The sequence below is a fragment of the Gracilinanus agilis genome, chromosome 3 (genome assembly GCF_016433145.1).
Source record: "Gracilinanus agilis isolate LMUSP501 chromosome 3, AgileGrace, whole genome shotgun sequence".
NCBI lineage: Eukaryota > Metazoa > Chordata > Mammalia > Didelphimorphia > Didelphidae > Gracilinanus > Gracilinanus agilis.
Window position 1 is genome coordinate 116,091,487 of NC_058132.1, and position 18,540 is coordinate 116,110,026.

General features: G+C 35.1%; 1 protein-coding gene across 1 annotated transcript in view; it reads left to right on the forward strand.

Annotated features, from left to right (window-relative positions):
- Positions 1-464: 464 nt before the first annotated feature.
- Positions 465-18,540, forward strand: part of FOLH1B (folate hydrolase 1B) — an 85,635-nt gene continuing 67,559 nt past the window's right edge. The window contains exons 1-3 of the mRNA XM_044668217.1: positions 465-800; positions 11,153-11,258; positions 17,980-18,166. Coding sequence (XP_044524152.1) covers positions 686-800; positions 11,153-11,258; positions 17,980-18,166 — 408 coding nt within the window. The 5' untranslated portion in view covers positions 465-685. The remainder of the gene's footprint in view (positions 801-11,152; positions 11,259-17,979; positions 18,167-18,540) is intronic.

Sequence of the window (18,540 nt, forward strand, 5' to 3'; positions counted from 1 at the left end):
TTAACGTTTGAGATGATTTTTTAAAAGAAAACTAGGTATTTTAAAAGATGCAGTTATAGTGCAAAGGTCTAGAGATGGGATACCTAGGGTTGTCGGGTGAAGAACAAGAAGAGCTAGCATTCCCACCTTTATCAAGAGAAGAAATCAAGAGGAATAGATAAACATATACATATACAGACACACACATATATTAAAGTGAGCTCCAGTCAATTTCACGAATTGGTAGCTTTTTATATATTACCACTTGTTAGAATGCTTGCATTCCTCCTTAAGAAGCAACAGTCGAATCACTCCGCCTTTTTCAGAGGCGGGTTACCTCTGGTATTCTAGTCTGTCAGAGATGGGCTAAAGGATGGAAAGACCCTGAAAGGTTGTCTTTTTTTTTTTTTTTTTTTTTTTTTTTTTTTTTTAAAGCACTCAAACTCCGCCCAGACTGACCTCGGGTAGCAAAAGTAGCGGCGCGCGCAGCCCAGCTGGTTGGGGCACCCTGGCGCTTCTCTGAGGAATTTGGCCCCACTAAGAAGCTGGGGGCAGGGTAGGAGAGTGAAGGATCAGAGTGCAAAAGAGCGGGAGAAACTCGCGGGCAGGCCTTAGGCATCTGCAGCAGCCTCGGCTGCCCCACCCCCCGGAGAACCTGGAGGAAGATTGGAGGAGAAGAAGAAGGAGGAGAAGGAGAAGGAGAACGATGTGGACCCCGCTCCAGAATTCTGTGGAGGTGGCACTGCGCAGGAAACCTCACCGCCTGTGTGCGGGGACCTTGGGGGTGGCGGCCAGTCTCTTCCTGCTCGGCTTTCTTTTCGGTAGGCGCCCGCAGGCAGCACGTCCCCAGGGCTGGGCTGCAGGTCCAGTTTACCCCGTTATCCCCGGGGACTGCCTGCTTAGCTCTCCCTCTTTCTCAATCCCTGGGAAGCGGGGTAGGGGAGCGGGCTCGGGCTAGGGATGTGGAAGTGGGAATCAGCCTGTGCCGTGCACCGGGTCAGATGTAAACCCAAAGTGAATTCATACATCCTTAAACTCTCCCGAGCTTGGTGTCAAAAAATTAGTAATTACACACGGCTGTATAGCGCTTCTTAAGTGAAGTGGGGTCGTGCAGTGGGAGGGACTCAATACCTCAATTCTAATCCTGGTTCTGATGCCACCTGTATGATTTGGGACATGCCATTCACCACCCTGGGCCCTGGCTACAGATCCGTGAAGTTGGCCCAATCTGAGTCCGTGTTGCTCCTCACCCTCGTTATCTACTGGGTTCTGCTTTGGTTTTAGCACCTGTGAATGCGAGGCCCATCCTGCTTTTCAGGAATACCTAGAGCAGATACACTCTGGGTTGCCCTTTTTGCATTCAGTGATATACACATTAAGCAGCAATATTCTGGGGCTGGAAAGTGTGATTGATGACTCGCTTATGTTTTAGCTATTTACTAGAAGTACTCTTTCAGAAGATGCCTGTCAAATCACTTTCAACTAGTTTTCCTTTGAGAGTGAAGGGAGTCCATAAGAAAGCTAGAGGAATTTTTCCTGACCTTTAGGGGCCATTAGTGCCCCTATCCTTTACTGAAGGTACTGAATGCATTTCAAAGTACCTCTTTTTTTTCCTAGCATATCTTTCAGACTGTGACTCAGAATCACAGACTTTCAGAGCCAAAGACTATTAACTCTGAAAGGATCTTTGCTGATCAAAAAACAGAGTGGTGGACTTTGAGACACAGAAAAATCTAAGTTCAAATTCCACCACCTTTAGTTACTAGCTTTGTGTTCATGTTCAAACCACTTGTTCTTTCTAAACCTTTAGTTTCTTAAAACTGTAAAATGGAGTTAATGCCACCTGTAATACCCACTCCATAGGACTGTGGCAGGCTTATGTAAGATAGTAAGTACAAAAAGAAGTTCCATATAAATGTCACATCATTAGTATTATCTAGTTCAGTTCTCTCATATACATCTTAAATCAAGGGTAGGCCAATGTGATGGTCTGATTAACACCTAATACAGTGCTTTGCACATGGCACATGCCTAATTAATCTTGGGTGAATAGAAAGGCACTGAATTGACTTTGATTTAAAGTGAACCAGGCTAATCTTAGAGAAAAAACAGTTTTAAGTCTGAAGCATGAACACCATTCCTGCCCTACTACAAGAGTCAGAACTGTAGTTATTTTCTGATGTTATAATCCTTTGGTTCCCCAATTGGTGAGGTTTTAAATATAAACTCTAGTCAGGATAAGAAATGCAAATTCTTGCTTCCATATGAGATAGCTTCCCCAAATGATATTAGATCATTCTTAGAAAACAAGTTTGGTTAAATTGGTTTAGGATAGAGATACATTCAGAAAATGAGAGGCTTGCTCACCTCTCAGAAATCAATCACAGTCAATGAGCTTTGGTTAAGTACCTGCTACATCCAATAACCACTGTGCTAAACATTAGGGATGCAAATATAACACATAAAACATCAATAAATCTCCAATTTGTACCTTGTTTTGTAATCTGGTTCTATCAAATGTCTGTGTGATCAATCATTTCATGACTATTGAATATCATCTACTTCTCCCTCATTGAGCCTCACTTATCCCATCTGTAAAATAAGAATGTTCGAATACATGATCTCTAAGTTCTAAATCCTTTCACTCCTAAATCCCAACATTTAAAGATATACTAGTTCGGTTCATGATAATACAGTCTCTATATGAGCCAAAAGAAATTTAGCTTAAGCTTGAACTCTACCCTTATAACCCTTTTTGTAATTTTTTTGTGCAGAAATTATGTGCTTATCTGATTTTTTTTTTAGCTGTGGGGTTTAATTAGAGGTTAATTGGCAGGTAGTGGTATACAAATGCTTTACATAGCTCCAGGCTGGAGTAACAACTTAAGTCCTTATTGACATTGAATAGAACTTTGAACAGTAGAGCAGTTGTACATTCTTAACCATATTTCAAAGCCACTGGTATGCAGAATTCAAAGTTCTTTCTTTGGGGAGAATAATATTTATTAAAAGTTTCAATAAAACAATGAAAATTCTTTAGATAAACTAGTGGTGAGCTCATATGTGATTTATTTTATTATATTTTAATTAAAATTTAAAATAAATGTATTATAAAGATCATAAAATGTTTGGGGAAAATAGAGAATAAAATTATGAAGACAAATAATTACTTTTATAGAATAAATTATCCAATGGCAAAATTGTCTTCTACTGAACTTCTGTCTCTTCATTCCTCCCCCTCTTCCACCATTCCTTTTGGTGCTTCTCTGTTTCTTTCCCCACCTTGGCATCCAATATTCTTATGCTACCCTAGACCTACCATATGGGTGTCCCCAAAAGACTTCCCTCTTCTTGGGAATTTTTACAGCCTAAGTTCCACACACCTCCAACCCCTTACCAGAGCCTATCTGCCTTTTATTCTATCCCTTCAAGGGCTCAATCATTTGGAGATGGCTAATCTGATAGTTTAGTCTGGGTTAATATATTAATTTAACTTTTTTGAACCTCATTTGAACAATTGGGATGATAATACTGGTACTTCTGACTGCCTAGTATTGTGAAGAAAGGACTCTAATTCTTACAGCAATATCACAGTATAAATTAATTGTAATAAATTACTATTTTTAAACTCATGCTAGATAATCAACTGCCTTTGATTTGGATTTACTCCAAAAATAATATCTTCATAGAAGTTATTCTGAATACACTCACTCCATTGACATAAGCAGAATTAAATAACCACCCAGGGATGAGACTTATACAAATTCTTGCCCCAACTTTATCCCAGGGGAGATGTCTAGTAAACACAATGTTGTGATAGTCAGCATTCCATTATTCTGTTTCACCAATGTTCCAACTGAAACTTTGGACATGATAACTGAAAAAGCCATTAATTCTACTTTGCCTGAGAGGCATAGTGACCTAGTAGATAGAATATTGCCTTCAGATATCAATAGAAAAAACTTAGTATCGGGGCCAGCTTCTGCCTTTTACTGGCTCTAAGTGCCCCTAACCAAATCAAGGCATTCCTATGTCTAGAAATTATTTTTATTAATGAAACCACAAGCACAGTTCCTACCTCCTACTTACCCAGCACACTTCCTCTCTCTGGGAAGAGAAGATAATAAATTACATTTTGGACGTGCCAAGTCTGAGCTTCCCACAAGACATGAGTAGGAGCTGTCCAACAGTTGACAATATAAGACTGGAGAACAAGAGAGAGACTAGTGCTAGGTGTATAGATCTGGGAATATTTCACTTAGAGAAAATAATTAAACCCAAGAGAATAGATGAGATGACCAAGAAAAGGTGTATCGAGAAAGAAAGCATTCCAGGAAGGGCCATCCACTTCTCTTCTGTCCATTCTTTTCACACTCCAGGATTCCTACCATTCTTCCCTTCTCTTTTGTCACCTTACTCTTCTGTTCCTCTCCTCTAAGGTCTTTAGCATATAGAGACTTCAGTTGTGTAACCCTGGACAGGTCATTTGAATTCTGTTTTCCTGGGTTTCCTCAATTATAAAATATGCCCAAGAATAGCACCTGACTCCCAGGGTTGTGAGGATCAAATGATATATTTGTAGCATACTTAGCACAGTGCCTAGAATGTAGTAAGTGCTTAATAAATGTTTGTTTCCTCCCTCCATGTATTGTATTATGTTTATTGTATTTGTATTATTTTTGTATTATCATATTGGTATTTATAGTAACATGTGTATTGTTGCTTATGCCATAATATAATCCATTACATATTACTATATTATAATTTGTGTAGCTATTTCCCAGTTAATTAACATCTATTTTGTTTCTGGTTCTTTACTACTACTGATAGTACTGTTATAAATATTTTTGTGTATTTTAGTATATGTTGGAACCTTTTGTGAATAACTTCTATAGATTTGCATAGAATATTATATTCTGCTTAAAGGATTGTAGACATTTTAGTCACTTTCTTTGATGATTCCAAATTGCTTTCCCGAGTCGATGGACAAATCCTCATCTCCAAAACCAATGCATTAGTGTCTACAACCCCTCTAAAACTGACCATCATTGGGTGTGAATGAAATCTCAGAATTGTTTTTATTTTTATTTCTCTTATTTGAGCCTTGGAACATTCTTTCATACAGTTGTTAATAGTTTTGTGATTCTTTTGAGAACAGTTTATTTATATCCTTTGACCATTTCTCTTTTGGATTAGTTTTTTAGACTTTTAAAGTGCTGTTAATTATGTGTGCATATGATATGAAAATAGGATATATAAATGTGTGTAAATATATCTATCTACACACACATAAATGCATAAAATAAATCCCTATAAATAAAAGTATTTATTTAATATAAAGATTTTTTTTCTCAGTGGACCACTTAGCTTTTACCCTAAATGTATTTTGTTTGTGCATAAGCTTTTCCATTTTATGAAACTGAAATTTTGTATTTTTTCTTTTGTAATTACATCTATCTCTTGTTTGTTAAAGAATTGATACCCTACCCATAGCTGCAAAAGATATATCATATATTTCATTTTTTTTTTTTTTAATTTTAAACCCTTAACTTCTGTGTATTGACTTATAGGTAGAAGAGTGGTAAGGGTAGGCAATGGGGGTCAAGTGACTTGCCCAGGGTCACACAGCTGGGAAGTGTCTGAGGCCGGATTTGAACCTAGGACCTCCCCTCTCTAGGCCTGACTCTCAATCCACTGAGCTACCCAGCTGCCCCCACATATATTTCATTTTTTACTTTTTAATTTATTGTGGAATATGGGATAAGATGTTTGTCTAAACCTAATTTTAAGCAGGTTACCTTCTAATTTTCCTAGGAAATCTTAATAAATAGGGAGATGTTTCAACAAATAAGTAGTTTGTTTTGGGGATTACTAAACATTAGTTACTGAGTTTACTTTTTTTCTCATCTAGTCTTTTTCATTTTTCTACTTTTCTTTACTTTTAACCATTACCAAATTATTTTAATGATTATTACTTTTACACATAGTTTGAACTCTAGAAGTTCTATTTCCACTTTATTCTTATCTTTTTTTCCATTATGACTCTTGATATCTTATGACTTCTGTTTCTGCAAATTAATTTTGCTATTATTTTATCTAGCATGGTAAAATATCCTTTTGGTAGTTTGATTGAGAGCATTAAATCTTTAAATTAACTTGGTAATGTATCATTTTTATCATATTAGGGCATAGCCATGAGCACTACACATTCCTCCAGCTCATTTAAGTTTCTCTTTTTCTTTAAGGAGCATTTTGTGTTCTGTACTCATAATATGTATACTCTGATAGATTAATTCTCAAATATTTTATGCACTATGTATTTATTTTGAGAAGGACTTTTCTTTTAACTTAGTTACTCATGTTATGTTAAATGTTACTCAACATTTCTGAGTCTTTTTCTTCATCTGTAAATTATTAATGGTCATTGAAGGGTAGCTGGGTGGCACAGTGGCTGAACTTGGAATCATGAGGACTTTCTTCCTGAATTCAAATCTGGTTTCAGACACTTAATACCTGTGTGACTCTGGGAAAGTCACTTAGCCCTGTTTGCCTCCATTTCCTCATCTGTAAAATGAGTTTTGGAAAGAAATTGCAAACTACTCTACTATTTTTACCAAGAAAACCCCAAATGGAGTCATAAAGATTTGGTCATGACTGAAATAACTGATCAACAATGGGAAATGGTCATTAGAATCCTATTTTTTTCACTGTTCTTAACTCCTTCTGAACTTTGAAGGTTTCCTTTTTTTTTCTTCAGATTATTCCTGACTTTAAAAAAACAAAACAAAACAGTGTATTTTTCTGGGGGACTTTTTTGGGGGGGTTAATCATAATCATATTTAGCACATTAGCATCCTAAAGTCTATTCTATGAGTTGTATAATTGCTTGTTATATTACTCAGAGGGAAGCTGATGTCATGGCAATTGCCTAAGTCCAATTGTCAAATCAGCAACAAAAGGGAATGAAATTTTTTTTTTCTGGTATTCAGAATAAAAGAGAACCTAGTTGCTTTTCAGTCTGAATGTGTTCAATTCCAGTATTTAAGGGAGACTTCAGTACCAGGTAACTAATTCTACTTGCTTCCCTGCTGACTATAAAAGCAGAACTAGACTTTTACTTTCTGTCAGATATGTTCTAAAGTGAGCTTATAGCCTGATGATAAATAGGAGTCTTTTGTTCAGTGGGTTAAGCTAAGCTATTATTACATAATTTTCTTTTGAGATGTAAGAGCCTTTTTACAAACAAGTTTCTCAAACACCATAAGGTAGTTCAAATGTATTTTATTTTGGTAGGATAAAGAATCTACAGTTTATTTTTCTATTCTTGTTTTTAGTCCTCTTAATCAATTTGTTAGACACTTCTCTCCAACTCCTTCCTCATTAAATTCTGCTTGTCTTTGTCCTCAAGCAAATTTCTTCATCCTGAGATAAAAGAGATAAAAGACTTGGACCTATAATTTCCTTGGTATAAAGAACTCCTGGTGGAGGAAACTCTTCCCTTCTCTAGAACTTGCCTGAAGGACAAATAACTAGTAAGCTACTGATTTTGTAACAAAATATATGATTATGAAGCTTATTGGCCAAAGAATTTTGGATTTAGAAAGTAGGAATAGACAATGTGTTCTTTCCTCACCATGACCAGTCTCCTTCCCAAGAACAATGCCATCTTTTCTCTGGCCCTTTGTCTTACTCATCACTGAGATCCCCTAGGAATTACATAACCCTTCACTATAAAATGGGATACTGCGCATAAATGCACAACATTCTCTCAAGAAAAGGCCTCCTTTCTCTTAGCCAACTTCTCAAACTAAACCAAACAAGAATTTCCAATCACCCACTGAAAAAGACATACTTCCTTCCACATGTAGATTCATTTCAAGGGCACCCTTTCCCACAGTCTGGGGCTATACTACCCCAAATTGTAGTCCTACAGTTCTAACCCTTCTCATCTGTGGATATCCTTTTATCTTGTAGCTTTTTCACTCCACTCCCAATAGTCAATCAGTCAATAAACATTTATTAATTGCCTACTATTTGTCACAATCTGTTAAATACTAGATTAGATTATAAGAATCATCAGACTATTACCATTCATTTATGGACTTAATAAATGGTATATTACTAAATTCCTCTTTATTTGTAGCTTATTGTGATATATGATATGTGGTGCTGGCTTAAGCCTAATTGTTTTTCTTTAATTTTACCATAAGAAAAAAATAAACAGAATATAATCAATACACATATAATAAATATATCCATAAGTAGGACATGGAAGAAAAAACAAAGATCTTGGCTTTTTCTAACTATATAACTTTAGGCAAATACTTATCCCTTCTATAATTTTATCTTCTCTGTAAAACTGAATAATAAAGTTTATTATTAGGAAATTCTCCCTATGCTGGGTTCATATCAGACCACCAAAAATTTCTTTCATTTTATATCATCTGAAATTTTGATTATTTGATTGATGAATGTGCTTATCCAGATCAATAATGAAAAAAAATTGGGGGGGGGAGGGGAATACTTGCAAGTATTCCAATATAAACCACAATGTAGTATCCTTGTCTTTTACCATTAATTTCAATGTTCATTATTCTAATTTCTTATATATAAAAAATGCTTTAAAAGACAATAGGGACTTCATTTGGAAAAGAGAGAACCTAGGTAAAATGAAAAAGACTGAGACTGACAAATGTTCAATACAAGAAGTGCACTATATATTCTCTGACATTTCTTCCAACTCTGATTTAGTGATACAAGAAACACCAAATCAGTGGAGTACAATCCTGCTGACTGAGGATTTCATTTTCCTTGGTAGATTGCCCCCAAAGCACCAGAAGATCTGTTGAATTTTAAATCAGCTTGTTCTCCAGTCTCATCTGTAAATGCTGTTGGGATGATCTAAAACTTAGTTGGGTCTCGTGTCAAAATTTCCATAGGCTCATTTTTTCTTTCACATCATTTCTCTAGCTTGTGAGACAATGCTGTTCATACTCTTCTGTCTCTAAAACTTTTCAAACAACTATATTTTATTTTTGCAATATTTGTTTGCAGCTTCATTTCTGTCATAAAGTGGACTCCTTTAAAATAACTATTTCAGTATTTATAATGTAGACTACACTAAAACAGCCTGTTATGTATGTATGGCAAGTTCATTATAATTTTAAACCAGTTATTGCCTATCAAAGACATGGACTCCGTTTAAAAATATCTTTAGAAACCAAGTGTCTTAAAATTACTGCAATAATAAATGAATAAAGTTATATCAAGGATGTTTTATGAGTTACTAAATAATGTGTAGCAATTAGATAATAACAAGTTCATAATTTTTAGTTTAATATCACTTTTCAACACCAAAGGATGATTTAATGAGGATTTCTGAAATTTTTGACCTGAGAGCAGTTCAGCACTGCCACCTTGGAGACCTCATTTATTGCTGCATTTTAGTCTGACAGACAAGTTATTACTGAAATTCAGAAATCCCCTAAGTATAAATTGAAAACAGAAAGAGAAAAAGAGACAAACTCCCTTTCTTCAAAAGAAGCAGTTGAACTTGAGAAATCTGTCCCACTAATATGCACATTGCACAAACTTTGCCTTTTTATTTTATTCCTTTTAGCTGTTTCACTTTGTAAGATGCAAAGAGATGGATCAAATTTAAATGACTGTGCTACCCCTTTCAAAGTCAAAAGAAACCCAAGCCAAAAGACTGACAAGGAATGAAGGCCCTGCTGTGCTAGGTCCCTATCTTCCTTTCTGGATAGTTTAGGTTCTGGTGCTTCAAAAGAGCTTGTATGTTGGAGTAAAAAAAGCCTGAATGGAATTGCAGTCAAATTGGCTAGCAAAGTAAAATGCAAAACCATGGAAGTTCTGGAAATCTCTATATGCAGTTAATCACAGTACCCTTTGTTGTTCAAATAATTTTAATTATTAGCATGCACATTTTAAAATCTGCAAATTAAAAGGGTTTGAATTTTTTATTGAAAAAAATAAATCTGAAAATAGAACCTCAACTATAGAAGGGCTCTCTTGATCAAAAGATTATTTGGAAATTCAGATAACCTAGACTCAGATCTTTTTGGCAGGACCCAGAAAAAAGTATTTACAAGTAACTCAGTGATTATCATGGATGTCAGCTTAGAAGATTTCTACCTTGTTTCTGGTCCCTAAAGATCTTTACTTGATCCTAGGATATATAAAAATTTTATCAGTGACTTGGATAAAGGCATAAATGGTATGCTTATAAAATTTGCTGGTGACATAAAATTAGTAGTGATATCTAACATGTTGGATGATAGTTAAAAATTTCAAATATCTCAACAGGTACATTGGAAAGAACTTAATATATAGAATGAACTAAAATGAAATCTCCCATCTGGGTTCAAAGCAACAACTTCATAAATACAAATCAGGTGACCTTCAGTAGATGATATATTCCTTGGGGTTTTGATAAATTAGCCTCAATATAAGTCAGTTTGAGTATATCTTAGCAAACAAGATAAATGGGACATTAAGCTATATTAAGAGAGAAATGGACCTAAAAGTTCACTATCCTAAGTGGGGAAATGCTATTAAATGAGAGAAAGGCAAACAATGGAGAAGAACCTAAAGATAATGCTATAGAAACAATAATTTTAGAAATAGGATATTTTGCTTGTAGAAATGAAGTCTTAGAGGATCATGGACTATCTTCAAGTATCAGAAAGACTAAGGAGCAAGAAAAAAGGATTTGATTTGTCCTAATTGGCTCTAGAGTGGAAAACCAGAAACAGTAGGTAAACATTTCATTAAAGCAGATTTAGGCTTGATATGGCAAGAAGCTTCCTCATACTTAGAGCTATATAGAAGTGTAATCACTTTTCTTGGGAGATAGTGGGTTCTGTCTCACTACTGTCAGGTATGGTTTATGGAGGGGTCTTTTTTCCAGTACAGGTTGGAACCAAGATCTCTTCTAATCAGATTTTGTGATCTTCTGGTGATGATTAGCAATCTTTTTGCGTATGTGGGCAATATAATATAATAAAGATTTTTCTTCCAAAAACAAAATTATGTCAAAACCTTGACAATGATGAATCTTTTTAAAACTTCATGAAATTATTAGATAACTTTTATAATGTGAGGAAGGATTTACATATGTCTCAACAACTAATTCAAATTTGGGCATGTTTTACAGGGTGGATTGCAAAACCTAATGAAATTGGTACCCCAATTTCCCAGAAAAATATGAAGAAAATATTTCTGGATGAACTGAAAGCTGAAAACATCAAAACATTTTTATAGTAAGCATATTTTTGAAAATTAACATTCATCATATTATTGGTTGAAATAGCTGTTCTTTCTAGAAATGTCCTTATCTAGAATTAGGAAGAGACTTGGTATTTAAATACCTGCATACATGTTGAATTTTTTTGCAGTGGTTTTGTGCTTCATCTCACAAGGAAAATACTATTAGCTTTACTTCATAATTTTACTCTTTCTGAGCTTCTGATTGAGAATTCTACAGAGCAAAGTGTAATGGTGTCCTAACAATTGCAGTAAGCATGGGAGAGAGGAAATATGTGGAGAGACAGAGATAGTTAACCACCAAAATTAAAGACTTGTTCAGAGTGAAGAGGTAGAAAGAAGACTGGATTTGGAATTGGAAGACCAAGGTTTGAATCTCTGTTCTTTCATTTATTATGTATTTGACTTTAGGCCAGTTCTTTAACTTTTCCGAGCTTCTGGGATTCCTCCTCTAGTTTCCCTCTAAATTCCTTTCTTCTTTGAAATCTCTGATATCTTTGGTATTTTGAAAAATTAACACATACACCATTCTTACTATAAATAAATATCATTGCCTTCATTTTATAGTCTAGTAAATTAAAAGGGTTTTTAGTGATATAGCAAAATGCTTAAAATCACTTACAGTCTAGGGATCTAATCTGAAAGATTCTTGACTATGTATTGGTAATCAGTTTATAACTCTCATTTATAATAATAATTATAAAATTAAAAATAAATTATTAAATATGGTAAAAAATCAAAACATTTTAAAATGAATAATAAAAACAATAGCTAGTTCTTATATCATGTTTTAAGGTTTATAAGCACTTTACAAAGTAAAACAGAGTCAGGAAAACAACGTATAGCACTACAATTATGTAAATGGAAAGAAAAGCAGCAACCAAACAGTTAAAAGATAATATTATAAAATTATGAAGAATAAGCTTGACTTAAAAGAATAAATACAGGAAGAAACCTCCTTTTACTCCTTTCAGAGGTTGAGATTAACAGGTATGTCCTGTTGGATGCAACATCAGATTTTGCTGATGTGTTTATTGGTTTGCTTTTCTCTTTTTATTAAAAAAAATGGGGGTAGCTGGGTAGCTCAGTGGTTTGAGAGCCAGGCCTAGAGACAGGAGGTCCTAGGTTCAAATCTGGCCTCAGACACTTCCCAGCTGTGTGACCCTGGGCAAGTCACTTGACCCCCATTGCCTACCCTCACTAATCTTCTACCTATAAGTCAATACACAGAAGTTAAGGGTTTAAAATTTAAAAAAAAAATGGATTTTTTGGAATAGATGTCCAGAAGGGGAGAAGGGGGACACAGAGAAGAATCTAGATATAATTACATATACAAAGGAAAAATGGAGGCAGAAACTCAACTGTTAATAATACTTTAGCCCACTCCTTGTTAATTGACTGGAGGAAGGCTGAAGCTCGTTGAAAGATCACTGAATTTCAGGTATTGCTCTTTATTACCATCTACATTTTGAGAGAAGTCAAACTGCTTAGATGTCCCAGGTTTTTCTTTGCTGTTTTCTCTAATTTGAGAGGGGAAAGTAAAGGGAAAAATGGTTTTTTTCTTTACCGTTTAGTATAAATTAAAGCTGATTGGAATTTTTGTAGCATTGGACTTTTTGTAGCATTCTGTTAAATGAAGAGTTGGTTGGATTTCTTGGTTTAGCCTAGTGATTTCCAAAGTGGGCACTACAGCCCCCTGGTGGTGCTGCAGCGATCCAGGGGGGCAGTCATGGCCACAGGTGCATTTATCTCTCCTATTAATTGCTATTAACATTTAGAAAAAATTAATTTCTAGGGGGCTAAGTAATATTTTTTCTGGAAAAGGGGCGGTAGGCCAAAAAAGTTGAGGAACCACTGGTTTAGCCTAAAGAGCTAGATTGAGGAATTTTGCTAATAGCTTTGCTTTGCTGGACCAAGATGCCAAGAACTAATAACTGAATGTCTTCACAGCAATTATCTCATTTGATCCCTGTGAAATAGCTAATAAAAAGGATTATAATCCCCATTCGACAGATGATGAAAACTAAGTTCTGGAGCATTTTTAAACTATTGGACAAAGATGGCACTCTTAGTAAACTTCAGAGTTGGAATTCAATACAGGTCTTCTGACTTTAATATAATAATCCCCTCAGAATATCATGTATTAAAATAGAACATCCTTCCCCTTGCTGACAGAACTGTCATGGGTCATGGCAATCTCTATGCTGCCTCACTTAACCCCAACCTGCCTTTACACAATATGTATAAATACTAGATATTGAAGAACTCTGAAGAAGACAAGAAGGAATGTCATGACTTTTGCATGTACAAGGGTTTGCCTTGGTAGAAAGAAGGACTATCCCTTCACGTAAGACAAAGGTTAGTAAGATTTTGGCAGAAGCATCTGCAGGATGTGATTTGAGGAAACAGGAAGAAAATTAAGCCCTTTTCAAATGAGTTCAGTTATTTCCAGTGATATATTAAATGAAATTTTTGGCAGATAGGTAGAGAGAGGGGTACCATGAGAGGCTTAAGGAGGTATGGAAAAGTTTGAAATAGTCTTAGTGGTGAATGGGGCAGTAAATGCCCAGATATTCATCTACTAGCCATGTGATGAAGAGTAATCTGGCTTATGGAGCCAGAATTGGGGTGCCTTCAAAAGGCACTAATCATCTGGCAGCGATGCTGCTTTGGGTGTGAGCTTAGTGGTACGAATGCCTTGTAAAAACTGCAGTAACTCTGAGCTCATTCTCCTCAAGGGGCAGGGCAATATTGGAGACAATGTTCCTCCAACATCAAGTCAATGTTGGTACTTTTCTGACTGTTCTTTGAAGTTAGCATCTCTTTGAAACTAATGGATTTTAAATGAAACTAGGGTGCTATTTACTCTGCTGTAGGAAGAATACACTGGAATAGGAGTTTAAGCTGATAGCACTAAAGAAAGATTCCCTCAGTTCCTTAGAGGCATTCCTAGAACTCCAATTGAAGAGGTAGTCTTTGTTTCATTGGAAGAATGAATATAGAGCAATTGCTCCACAACAATACTTTGTTGTTATTGTTATTTATTGATATTAAATAAATCTATCTATTAACCTACTCTCACACATGCTAAAAGTAGAAGAAACATGTATAAATGATAGTTCCTTTGCTGAAATTATCCCTTAGTTTGAATGTTATGGAATACGGTTCTACTGATTTATTTTCTCATATGGGGGACAATGTTATCTATATTTGAACTTTTAGGTTCACTGCTTCATAGCTGTTCTTGCCATTTCATGGCTGGAAATTATTGAGAGAAAGAGTCTTTCATTTATTTTTTTGTCTTATATGGCCAAAAAATTAGGTTGTAGTATATGGTTTCTGCAACACTGTTTTCAAAAGAAAGGGAAAGAGTACATATGAGTAACAGCTAAAAACATTCAAGATCCAGAGTGAGACAGAGTATTATATTACTGATGCTGCTAGTAACACTGTTAACAGTTTGTAGGGAGCTCTTAAAGGACCACAATGATTTTCTTTGAGAGGCAGTATGGCATAATGCATAGAAAGCTGGCCTCAGAGTTAAAAGCAAAAGTTGAAAACCTGTCTCAAATTGTGGCTCCATGACCCTGGATAATTCATTTAATTTCTCACTGTCCCAAGCAACACTCTGGGATTGAAAATTGCAGAATAGTTGCCCGTCTGCATTGGCAATAATTTTCTCATTTATGGTTCCTTAAACCAATGAAATCAGAGATCTAGACTTTTTTAAGAAAATTGTCCACTTGGGGACAACCAAGTGATTCAGTGGATAGACAACCAGGCCTGGAGGTAGGAGATTCTAGATTCAAATCTGGCCTCAGATCCTTCTTAGCTATGTGACCTTGGACATAGTATTGATTCTAAGATGAAATAAGGGTTTTTAAACAAAATATCCACTTGACTAGAATATATCTCACTGACTGCTCTTCCATATATATTAACAAAATGCTTTCTCTACTCTGATGCCATCATTGGCATCACCAAGTAACCACCCAAAGTTCTATGTTTGGAAACTTGGAGTCATATTTGATTCCTAAGTCCTTCTGATTTTACTGATGCAATATCTCTTGTATCTGTCACCTTTTCTCTAGCTCCACTACCATCACCTGAGTAGATGCATTCATTTCCATTTATCATTTACAATAGCTTCCTGACTGGTCTTTCCACTTTTCCTCTTCCTTTCTCCCTACTCTAATTTATCCCTTATATCACTGTCCCATTTTCTTCCTTATATATGGATCTAATAATCATTTATCTGATCAAAACTTTTCTATGATACTCCATTGCAGATTCAATGAAAGTGCAGTTTCCTTATCCATCATTCAAGCCTTCCACAATTTAACATGATCATGTATTTAATCTCAAGCTCTTATCCTTCGTCTATTTTATGCTTCATCGAAACTGTATTATTTTATTGTCTTTCCTGTATATCTTATACTTTTCTATTTCTGTGCTTTGGTTTAATATATTATCTGATTTTGGATCCCAAGAAGAAGAAACACTACTCCCTACTAACTGCTTAGTACATTGATGGCTTATAAACATACACATAAAAAAGATAACATTGCTACTTATGCCGGTCTTCTGCATTGACTACCCAAAGTCTCAGGCATCTAAATGAATGATTAGAAATGGAGCAGCAAATGCGGTGGTTCCCAGAATCCAGCCCTGTCCAGAAAAGAAGGCTAGATCTGAGTGTACAGAGCAATTAAGGACAGTACTGTATTATTTTCACAAAGGGAAAAGGAGTTTTTTCCAAATTTGTCATTCTAGGGTTTGCAGCCACCTTTTGAATATATCTCTCATAAGTAGATAAAGATTCGTATGAAAGTTGAGAGAATTCCTTTAGCATCAGGGGATATACTTACAGATTCATTAGTCCTTTTAAGTATTTTTTTACCTATATATCTCCTTCCTCTGGATTAAAAAGATGAATTTGGTCAGATATCATCATTTATTTTGTTCCTTATACATAGAAAATTAATATGAAACAAAACCCCATATCAAATAGCTATTATAAACATTAGGGTACCATAGGTTCATAATAGAGAAGCACTAGACAATTTTACAAGGGCAGGAAGGGATCACTTTGGGCAGAGGGGAATCAAACAGGCCTTTATGGTTAAAATAACATTTTTCTAGGCCTTGAAGAATGGGGCGTTTTCTGAACATGTAGAAGTAGAATCAAGACCTAAAAGGGAACAGAATTGAGCAAATTTGAGAAATGGTAAAAAGGCCAGTCTGGCTAGACCTTAAAGTCTAGAAGTTCTTATTTATGAAAAGGAGATATATGAGATAGTAAGGAGGAAGACAAGTGAATAGTTTGTAGATGATGATGGGTTTGAGTTTTACTAAGTAGGTGATAGGGGACCATGAAGGTTTATTTGAATAGTGAAGGAAAACTATTAGCTCTGAGCATTAAGAAGATTAATATGAGATTAGTTTATGAGATGCATTGGTACAGGGAAATAGTTAAGGTAAGAAGTGAATAAAATGGACTAAATAAGAGTTTATAAAAGCTTGAATTTGGGTAATGATAGTCAAAAGGAAAAGGAAACTTTATATTCCAGATATAATGTAGAAATAGATTCAAAAGAAAGTAATGATTTACACATTTTTTGCATTTATTTATTTAAATGTTTTTGTTGTTGATAATTACTAAGTGTGTATATATATATATATATTAAAGGAATATATGTATATATATATATATTAAAGGAATATATATATATACATATATATATATATTAAAGGAATTAGTGACCAATTGGCATTGACAAGGTTCAAGGAGAAAGAGAAATAGAGAATGACTTTCAAGTCATAAACCTGGAGGACTGCAAAAATGATTAAAGCACTGAGAGAAATAGGGTAATCAGGAGGAAATGCAGATTTTGAGGGGAAGATTAGTTTTTTACATATTTTCATAAATAATCAAGATAAGGCAACATATCATAGAAATGGATGTATTTTATTTCAGGAGACATTGTAGAAATGTTATTGGGAAGTTTGAAGTATGGATTTGGAGAGAAATTGGGGATAGAGATATAGATTTAGAGGCTATAATTAAAGTCATGGGAGATGATAAAATCCCAAAGGAGAAGAGTTATAAAGGTAGTTGAGGAGAGAGCCAAAGATGGAGTTTTGGGTGAAGACAACCTTTAGGAAATGGCATGGAGAAAGAAGAGTTAGTGAAAAGGTAAGAAGAGAAATGGCCAGAAAAGTAGAAGAATCGGGACAGTACATTGTTATAGAAACCAAGGGAATAGACAGTATTAAGAAGCTGACAGAATTAAATGTTTAAGGACTATAAAGGAGAATTTTGTTGTAGGAAGATTTTTTGAAGTCCAAGAAAAGGTCAGTGAAATTACTTGTGAGCATTTATGAGCATGTGCCAATGTCACTAAATTATTTTGTTCTTACTGCTTAAGTAAAAGATTTTTTGGTTTGTTTTTGGGTTTTTTCTGACTGTACCAGAATGCCTATCCAGTACTCAGAAAGTTCTATGCTTAATTTATCTGATGTCAATGATATTGGTGAGCGTCAAAATTCTATTAGAAACCATTCATCTAAACCAGTGCCAAATTCAAATAGAAACATACATAAAGATTTATGTATTGCAAAGTGATTTTACATTTCTTTGTATTCTACTGAATTAAAAAATAAGGATGACTTAAAATCACATATTGTTTTTAACCATTATCCATTTTTCTCAACTAGTAATTTTACACGGATCCCACATCTGGCAGGAACAGAACAAAACTTGGACCTTGCGAAGCAAATCCAATTCCAGTGGAAGGAATTTGGCTTAGACTCAGTTGAACTAACTCACTATGATGTCCTCTTATCCTACCCCAATGAGACTAATCCCAACTATATCTCTATCATTGATGAAGATGGAAATGAGGTAAGGAAAATTGTGTGTTTGGGGATCCTACAGAGGAAATCCTAAATAAAGATAAACAAAATCTATCCATGTTGATCCTTGTAAATGACAACTTCATTAAGCTTATCTACCTACCTTAGCTTTACCTTAATCTTGCCATCACCCACAAATGAAACATTTCTGCATTTAGGAACTCTGAAATTCCTCTGTCTGATCACAAACTATTAGATGTCTACCTCTCCCTCTGCCTTCCTCATCAAACTATATCCAAACCATTTACCCTCAGTTCTCTCCCTGCACTAGCCACTTTCTCCTCTTTTCTTCATCTTGACCTCTTTTTGAACCACTAACTCTATTCTGTCTTCTCTTGTGTCCAAGACTCCCTATCATATCAC